General features: G+C 56.4%; 1 protein-coding gene across 9 annotated transcripts in view; it reads left to right on the forward strand.

The window, feature by feature from the left end:
- Positions 1-8342, forward strand: part of STIM1 (stromal interaction molecule 1) — an 81473-nt gene extending 73131 nt beyond the window's left edge. For all 9 annotated transcript variants that reach the window (XM_054056416.1, XM_054056421.1, XM_054056415.1 and 6 more), the window contains one exon: positions 5617-8342. In XM_054056416.1, the coding sequence (XP_053912391.1) occupies positions 5617-6136 (520 nt within the window). In that variant the 3' untranslated portion in view covers positions 6137-8342. The remainder of the gene's footprint in view (positions 1-5616) is intronic.
- Positions 8343-9037: the final 695 nt, after the last annotated feature.

A 9037-nucleotide genomic window follows, 5' to 3' on the forward strand; every position in this document is an offset into this window, starting at 1 on the left:
AGCAAGCTCCATATGAGGCAGAAACCAAGCCCTGCTCTAGCATCCAGCACCCTTGAACCATAACTGAGCTTCCCCACTGCCCATGTCCACTGGAGCTCACCAGGAGGAATCATCCAGCTGTGGAGTTGAGGCAAAATCAGTCATCATTCAGTATCATCCACCTGCCCTCCTTCCCCACCACCAGCCCACTTCAGCCCAAGCTTCACTCTCTGCTTTTCTTTGCAAACTCAGCCCATTCCCATCCTCTCACCTTTTCTCGCTCAGCTCGGATTGATGCTGTTGGCTTTGCTCTTTGTGGATTCAGTGAAGTCTGCAGCAGAGTGGCCGGGATTGAGGAATGCGCTGTCCTCAGGTCTGTTTCCATGCTCAGACCTGAGGTTCTGGAGAGGGATGACTGCTCAGTGGTCCCAGCACCACGGAGATGCTTGTTCTGAGGGCACCTTCCATTAACACCATCTACCAGGTTGTGCCTGGCCAAAGTATGGACAATCCAACCTCCTGCCCAGTTTCCAAACAAGCTGTGTGGGCAGCTTTTCCTCTTGGGAACGTGCCATATCCACCCAGGAACACCAAGCCTCGTCAAAACTAGCATCAAAAGGCTGGCCCTTTCGGGCTGAGCCTCGCTCAGGATGACCAGCAACATCCTGGCAATGTTCTTTCCTCCCCTCAGGAGTGTCTCCCTCTTCCTTGGTCTCTCTGGCAAAGCCAGTGTGCATCCCAGGACTCGTGTCCCCTTAAAATCAGCCCCTGGCTGCTGCGATGGGGCCTCAGGAGGTTCCTTTCTGCCTGTGCCTTGGTGTCCTGGAGCATGATCTGCTGGAGGGTAGGAAGGCTCTGCAGAGGGACCTGGCCAGGCTGGATCCATGGTCAATAGGATGGGTTTCAACCAGACTGAGTGCTGGGTTCTGCACTTGGGCCACAACAACCCCATCAACACTTCAGGTCTGGTGAAGATTAGCTGGAAAGCTGCCCAGCAGAGAAGGACCTGTGGGTATTGGTCAACAGCAGCTGATCATGAGCCAACAGTGGCCCAGGCAGCCAAGAAGGCCAGCAGCATCCAGGCTTGGATCAGCCATGATGTGGCCAGCAGGAGCAGGGCAGGGATAGTCCCCCTGCACTTGGCACTGGGGAGGCTGCACCTCAAATGCTGGGTTTAGTTCTGGGCCCCTCTCTCCAAGAAGGACCTTGAGGGGCTAAAGCACATCCGGAGAAGGGAACGGAGCTGAGGAAGGGTCTGAAGTGCAGGGGTTCTGGGAGCAGCTGAGAGACCTAGGGGTGTTTGGTGTGGAAAAGAGGAGGCTGAGGGGAGACCTCATCACTCTGTGCAGCTCCCAGCATGGAGGTTGGAGTGAGGTGGGTGCTGGTTTCGTTTGCCAAGGAAGGTTTAGACTGGATATTGGGAGAAATTCCTTCCTGGAAAGAGTGGTGAAGCCCTAGCAGAGGCTGCCCAGGGAGGTGGTGCAGCCTCTGTTCCTGGAATGGTTCAGAAACTGTGTGGACGTGGTGCTTATGGACAGGGTGTGGTGGGGTGGTTGGCAGTGCTGGGTTTACAGTTGGACTTGATGATTTTGGAGGTCTTTTTCCACCCAAAGGATTCTGGGATTCCATGGTTGCTGTCAGGAGGGCTGAGTTCACCCGGACCCTGTGCTGACCCCTGCCTCGGCTGCCAGGGGTGGAACCGCAGCTTCACAAGAGTGGCATGGGCGCTGCTGCTGCTCTGAGTTTTCTGCTCTGCCAGCACGGCTGTGCCACTGTCATCAGCCACCAAATCTTCCCTCTGCCCTTCAGGAACCCATTCCTGAGCACAGCTGGATCAATCATAGAATCATGGAATGCTTTGGGTTAGAAGGGACCTCAAAGCCCATACAGTTCCCCTCCCTGCCATGGGCAGGGACATCTCCCACTGGATCATGGTGCTCCATGCCCCATCCAACCTGGCCTTGAACACCTCCAGGGATGGGAAATGTCTTTCTTCTGTAGCAGCCAGAGGTCTCAAGCCTCCTGCGTTGTGTGGGTGTCTGCCTTTCAGAAGATGGCTCTGGAATGGTCCCATGTTCAGCCCCACTGAGATTCATTGATGCTGCTGTTCCTGAAGTTCAGTTCCCCAGTAATCCCAGCGAAGCTGTGGGCCACGAGCTGTGACGGTGACCTTCTGCAGAGCCATGGGGTCTGCTGGTGGCTCCGAAGGCTGGATTTCACCACAGTTGTCTCCCTTGGATAGCCTCCAGGATGTTAATTCGAGCAGCTGGGGACTTCATACCCTCTGGTAGCTCCATTCCTGTCCTCCCCTGCCTGCTGCTAACCTTGGGCATGTGGTGCTGCACTGCTTGGATGCTGGACAGGCACAGTGAGGATGGTTCTAGCAGTGCTCGGGCCCATTTTCTTGTTAACATAAGAGATGAGACATCTCCACAGCGGGGCTCTCACGGCAGACCCTGGGCTGTGTCATGGAATCATGAAAGCTGGAAAAGACCTCCAAGCTCATCCAATCCAACCCTCAGCCCATCTCCACTGTGCTGACTGAACCGTGTCCCCAAGTGCCACATCTACAGGTTGTTTGAACACCTCCAGGGATAGGGACTCCACCACTGCCTGGGGCAGCTAGTCCCGCACCCCACAGAGATGGAAGGGAAACACTGCCTCTGGCTGATGGTGGTGAGCAGCTGGAGCAGGCAGATCCACGGTCAGAGCAGGTCCACAGGCACTGTGTCTCCTCCTAGCACCGAGAAGCTGGTGGTTGTTTTGCAGGGTCACATTCCCAGTGCTGGTGAGGCTGTCACTGCTGTTCCCTCAGGATGCTTAACCCCCGAGCCAGCGGCTGGCACTGTGCTGGGTCCAAACTTGTGGAGCCACAACTTTCTCCCCAGGCACGATGGCCACCATCTAGGACTGAAGGAGCTGATGGTGGAACAGCCTATGAGCACAGGCCTTTCAGGTATCACAGTGGTGTTAAGGTCACCCGTTTTATCCATAATTCAGATTAGATGTTAGGAAGAAATTCTTCACGATGAGGGTGGGGAGGCCCTGGCCCGGGTTGCCCAGAGAAGTGGTGGCTGCCCCATTCCTGGAGGTGTTGAAGGCCCCATTGGATGGGGTTTGGAATGCTCTGATCTGGTGGGAGGTGTCCCTGCCCATGGCAGGGGTTGGAACTGGATGGGCTTTGAGGTCACTTCCAACCCAAACTGTTCCCTGATTCCATATCCAGTTGTGGTCAGGAATGTGTTCCTGTAGGGCAGAGGGAAAACTCAGTGTCTGCTGACACTGCCACGCCAAGCAGTGGCAGAGAAGACTTGGAGCAGCAGCAATGCCCACGCTGCTCTGCGAAGCTGCAGTTCAACTCCTGCAGCCGCAGCACGGGACAGCACGGGGGCTAGATGGGCTCAGCCCTCCTGACAACAACCATGGAATCATGGATTTCTTTAGGTGGGAAAAGACCTTAAAAATCATTGAGTCCAACCATAAACCCAGCACTGCCAACCCCACCACCAAACCCTGTCAACTAAACACCACTTCCACATGGTTTCTGAGCCCTTGCAGGGTTGGAGACACCACCACTGCCCTGGGCAGCATCTGCCAGGGCTGGACAACCCCTTCCATGATGGAATTATTCCCAAGATCCAACCTAAGCCTCCCATGGTGCAACTTGAGGCCATTTCCTCTCATCCCATCCCTTGTTCCTTGCAAGGGGAGACCAGCACCCACCTTACCACAGCCTCCTTTCCGGAGCTGCAGAGAATGATGAGTTCTCTCCTCAGCCTCCTTTTCTTCAGCCTCAACAACCAGAGGTCCCTCAACTGCTCCCAGAATCCCTTGGGCTGCAGGCCCTTCCCCAGCTCCGTTCCCTTCTCCAGATGCACTCCAGCTCCTCACCATCCACATCCTTTCCTTCACGTGGTTCACCTGGTTGTGGTATCCTCACCGATTCTGCAGAGTCAATAAACCAGGTGTCACTTTATTCCATGGGAAGAATTGCCTTCTTCCCATTCTATATGACTGTGATCTGATGAGGCTTCCCTCATAGGACATCCTCCTTGTCATCATGCTGTCATGTTTAATGACTGAGTGTTGAGTGAGTTGGGTAACTCTGTTGCTTCAGCTGCTTTTCCAAGCATCTCCCTAATTCCACCTGCAATCCTTGGGTTTCAAGGGTGTCGTCTCTGGTCTCGCCTCTCCTGCTGCTTCAAACTCTGACATTCTGGATGCTGTTGCGGTAGGAGAGGAGCCCAGGGCTTCCCATGAGCTGTGCCGGGGGGTTTGGTGACGAGCAGCACACAGCAACCACGTCCTGGGGAGCAGGAACTGGGGAGAACTTGTCCTCACACCCAGCCTTACACCCTTCCACTTCTCCGCTTTGCTCTTCCCGTTCTGTAGAGTCAAGATTGGCAGGGTGTGAGTGTCCTTGCACCCCCTGTCTGTCCCTGCCAGGGTAGAGGGACAGATGAGCCCCAGCCTCCAGGACAGCCCTGAAGCAGGAATTAGTGAGCGAGAGTAGTGAGCCTCCTTGTCCGGCAGGGATGTCAGGTGATCCCAGTGGGAAGACGTAAGCTGGGACTTCCCATTCCTCCTACCTCTCACTCTCCAGTTCAGGAAGGACCGGGGAGATCCTGCGCCATTTGCATTGGGACTGGGGGCACAAACTGCAGTGCAGCCACGCAACACCAGCATGGCTTCGCACCGGAACCTCCTATTCCTCCCTTTGGGATGCGAGCTTTGCACCAGTTGAGCCCAGGAAAAGGTGGGAAGCAGCCGCTCTGGTGCTTTCCATTCAGGGGCTGCGGTTAGTGGGGCAACACGGATGGGTGCTTGCGGAGATGGGAGCTGAGCAGGCGCAGAGGAACTACTGTTCCAGTCCCACTGCTGGGAAGGCATTGGCTCCCACAGACGCACTCGTCCTCCAGAGCCAGGGTGCACTGGGCCGTGCTCTGAGTGACCTGGATCAGCTCCCACTGGGATCCATGGGAACACAGCGGGATGTCCCCGTTGGGTTTAGGGAGTGGGAGGGAGCTGCTGTCTGTGAGCAGAGCCCAGCAGTGTCCAGCCCATCTGTGACTGGATCGGGATCCCAGTCCCTCTGGTTCTGCCTGTGCATACAGTGTGGATTAGGATCCTGATCCCTCTGGTTCTGCATATGGTGCAGACTGAGATCCCAATCTCTCTGGTCCTGCCTCTGCATATGATGTGGATCGGAATCCCAATCCCTCTGGTTCTGCCTCTGTATATGGCATGGATTGGGATCCCAATCCCCCTGGTTCTGCCTCTGCATACAGTGTGGATCTGGATCCTGATCCCTCTGGTTCTTCATATGGTGCAGATCAGGATCCTGAGAGCGCTACATTCACCGCACTCCGTAGTCTGGGTCTGCGGCACCCAGCTGGATGAACATCCTAGGGGATGCCAAGCGCGCTCAGACAGAGGAGCAGAACTGTCGGGTGAGGGTACGGATCACAGCTCCCGCTCCTTGGGGCTCGGCTGGGGCTGCCTCGGGGGTTTCCCTTGCATCCCTGCCAGCTGCTGCTGCATCCTTGTGTGTGTGGGCTCAGATGCGCATCCCTGGGGCTACCAGATTGGCACGGGCTAACGACCTCTCTCTCTTCCCCTCCACCCTCTCTACCCCAGAGACTTGACTCGCTGCGACTCCGAGTCCTCCATCCCGCACCTGAGCGACCACCAGCGTATCCCCAGCTCAGCGCCCAAGCTGCTGGCCACCCGTCCCAACCTGCTGACCAGATCCGTCGAGGAGGCGGCTGCCAGCGCACCCACACCCAACGGCGGCAACCGGCCCACAGAAGCCGTCACCACTTTATCCGAGAGCCCCATGGTTACGAAGAAGATGACAACGGTGGTGAACCACGGCATGGAGAAGTCCTCCAGCCTGGGGGAGATCAGCCACCCGATGGCCGGCAAACACAGCCACTCAGATTCCTCCCGGTCGCACAGCCCGAGCTCCACCGACCCCGACACGCCCTCCCCGATCTCTGACTGCCGGCCCAGCAGCGCCAAGAGCACCCGCATCCCACAGCTGGCTGCCAAGAAGAGCCCGGGGGACGAGGACAGCAGCCTGACGGGTGATGAGGTTGACACTGGCCAGAGCAAGAAAAAGTTCCCCCTAAAGATCTTCAAGAAGCCTAAGAAGTAGAGAGAAGGAGGAGGGGGCAAGAGGAAACCCACCCCGGAGCGGGAGCTGCTGGGAGCGGCCGTGCCTTCAGAACGCCATGCTCCCAGCACCCTCCCTGCACCCTCCGAGTCACCGGCAGTGGGAGGAGATATTTAAACTTATTTATTTCCCGATCTCTGAGTAAGAAAACCCACAACCCCAAGCCGACGACCGCTCCCCTGGTGAGAACAGCCGCCCGTTCTCCACTTCCAACTGCCGCAGTCCCTGGCTTTGCTGTGCATGGCTTCCAGTTACTCCCGCCTCAGCTCGGCCACGCATCTGGGTTTGGTTTCAATGTGGTTTTATTTTTTTATTTTATTTTTTTTTATTCTGAATTTTTGTTGTTTTTCCCCCGGTTCTTCTGCCTCTTCCCACTCTTGCACAGAAGGGTTGGGGTGGTAGGAACGCATGGAGCACGGGTGGCTACTCCCCATGCTCATCTTGGGGTGACTCTGGAGCGAGTGTTGGGGCGCGCTGCCTCTCCAACATCGCAGCCGTTCCCTCCTCATTCTCATGAGTCCCTTTTCCCCAAGGATTGGGAATGTTCTGTTTATGAGCTCTCGATACACAAGAGCACCTTGATGCCCTTGCAGTGAGGGCTCTGCCCTTGCCGGTACTCGTGCAACGAGAAGCTTTGCCCTTATTCCACTTATCACTCGCTCCAGAGGCAGATGCAGCCGTGGTGGGATGGGGCTGCCCACCCAGCTGCTCTGCCCAGCCAGCCAAGATGCTGCCAGAACAGCACCAATATCTGTATGTGGTGGCAGGGTTGGATGCTGGGGTGGAAGAGCCCATGGATGCCCCCATTCCTGCTCCCAAGGTCCTGCACAGTGGGAGCAGAGCCAGAGGCAGCTCTGACGCTCCCGGACACTCACAGGAGATCTGGCTCCACGGGGCAAGGAGCGGGGACCCTGAGGATGGAGGAGGACGGAGGGAAGGGACAGCCTGAGGGGTGCAGAGCTAGGTCCAGCCACACTCAGAGTAGGTGTCCTGGGCACGGAGCCCATTTCCTGCCCTGGATCCGGGTTTGGCAGAGCCAGAGGGAGGGAGCAGGGCACAGCGGAGCTCTCCCGTCCTCCCCTGGACTGCTGGTCATATCCTGCTCTTGCAGCCCTCATCTCCACATGTTTTCCCCATCCCAGCTCGGGGCAGCAACTCTATGGGATGAGCCTTTCCCCAGGGATGAGCCCCGCTCCATACTGGGGTGAGCCCAGGCCCATTCCCAAGGATGAGACCTGCTCCATTCCCCAAGGATGAACCCTCCTCCATCCCAGGATGAGCCCTGCTCTGTCCTGGGATGAGACCAGTTCCCTCCTGGGATGAGCCCTGCTCCTACCCCAGGAATGAGCCCTTTCCCAGGTGTAAGCTCTGCTCCATCCTGGGAAGAGCTCTGTTCTGTCCATGGGGATGAGCCGTGCTCTGTCCTGGGATGAGCCCTGTTCCATCTGAGCCCTTCTTCAGGGATGAGTCCTAGGACAAGCCCATTCCCAGGGATGAGCTCTGCTCCATCCCAGGATGAGCCCCACTCCATCCTGGAGCCGCCCCTGCTCCCTCTGGATGCAGCTCCTGGTGCCTCCCACATCGCTGCTGCTTGGTGCGATGTGACCCTAGAGCTCCCCACCATCCCTGGGATCCCACCTTCTCCTCCTCCATCCCATGTCCCTCCCCCATGCCACCATACAGTGCTTTCCAGAATGTTCCGGGCGGGAAGAGCTGCTTCTAGAGGCTACCCCAGCGTTCCACCTGCAGAGGAAGATGCACATCCAGCTGGGAAGGCAAGGAAGCAGGGTGGGATTCCCCGGAGACCTCATATCGTGCTGGAGCAATGCATCTGTGCACGCTGGCACCCCGGGAAGGGCAGCGGAGGCGGGTTTGTTCCATAGGAGGCAGCTCGAGTGCTTTGGGATAAGTGGGAAATCCCTCTCAACCTGACTTAAGTGCCTGCATTTCCCCACCGCTCCGAGCCGCTCGGCCACCGTGAGACCGGGACCGGTGGCTGCAGGGGCTTCCCCGGGCAGGAGCCGGGCAGCGCTGCTTGTGGTGGCGGAGACCTGGTGATGCTTCCAGAGAAGGGGCTGGGATCGACCCACTGGCGACTGCGGATGCGCCTGCCAACTCTTGTTTCATTTTTGGTTCATTTTTGGGTCATTTCATAAAACTTTTAAATCCAATAAAGCATGTAGTCTATTTTACGAGCCCATGCCTGCTGCTCCCTTTTTCTTTTCCCCCTTCTGAGGCTGCAGAACTGGGGTCCCATCAGGTATGTTCCAAGCTGGACCCAACCAAGAGAGCATCCAGAGGAGGCCAGGTGATGGATTTAGAGGGGACTTATTTGAGGAGCAGCTGAAGTTGGTCTTGATTTTAGAGGGTACACATGAGGAGCAGTTGAAGTTGTCATGGGTTTAGAGGCGAATTACTTATTACTTCTTATTACTTAAGAAATTACTTATTACTTAAGAAAGAATCTTTCTTACTAGGGATGGGACACGCTTGTCTCCTAGGGGGACTAAAGTCCTTACTAAAAATCTAGCTAGGCTCTTAAATAGAGCTTTAAACTAGATGTGAAGGGGGAGGGGGACGAGACCAGGCTAGTCGGGAGTGAGCCTGGAAGTGGGACACAAGTAACTGAGAGATCGTGTGCTGGAGAGGGCCACCAGTACATCACCACACAGCAAGTCAGGGTGATTATACCTGGGGACAGCAAGGACGAAACTGGCACTGTGGAGTTAGTTACTCCAAGGACCAGTCAATTGGGAATGAACTCTATTCCCTTTATGAGGGCTGAAGGTTCATCAGCCCAGCTGAAGTAATTTACACCAATGCATGCAGCATGGGCAATAAGAAGGAGGAGTTGGAAGCTGTTGTAGGACAAGGTGACTATGA

Source organism: Cuculus canorus, chromosome 1 (genome assembly GCF_017976375.1).
Source record: "Cuculus canorus isolate bCucCan1 chromosome 1, bCucCan1.pri, whole genome shotgun sequence".
Classification (NCBI taxonomy): domain Eukaryota; kingdom Metazoa; phylum Chordata; class Aves; order Cuculiformes; family Cuculidae; genus Cuculus; species Cuculus canorus.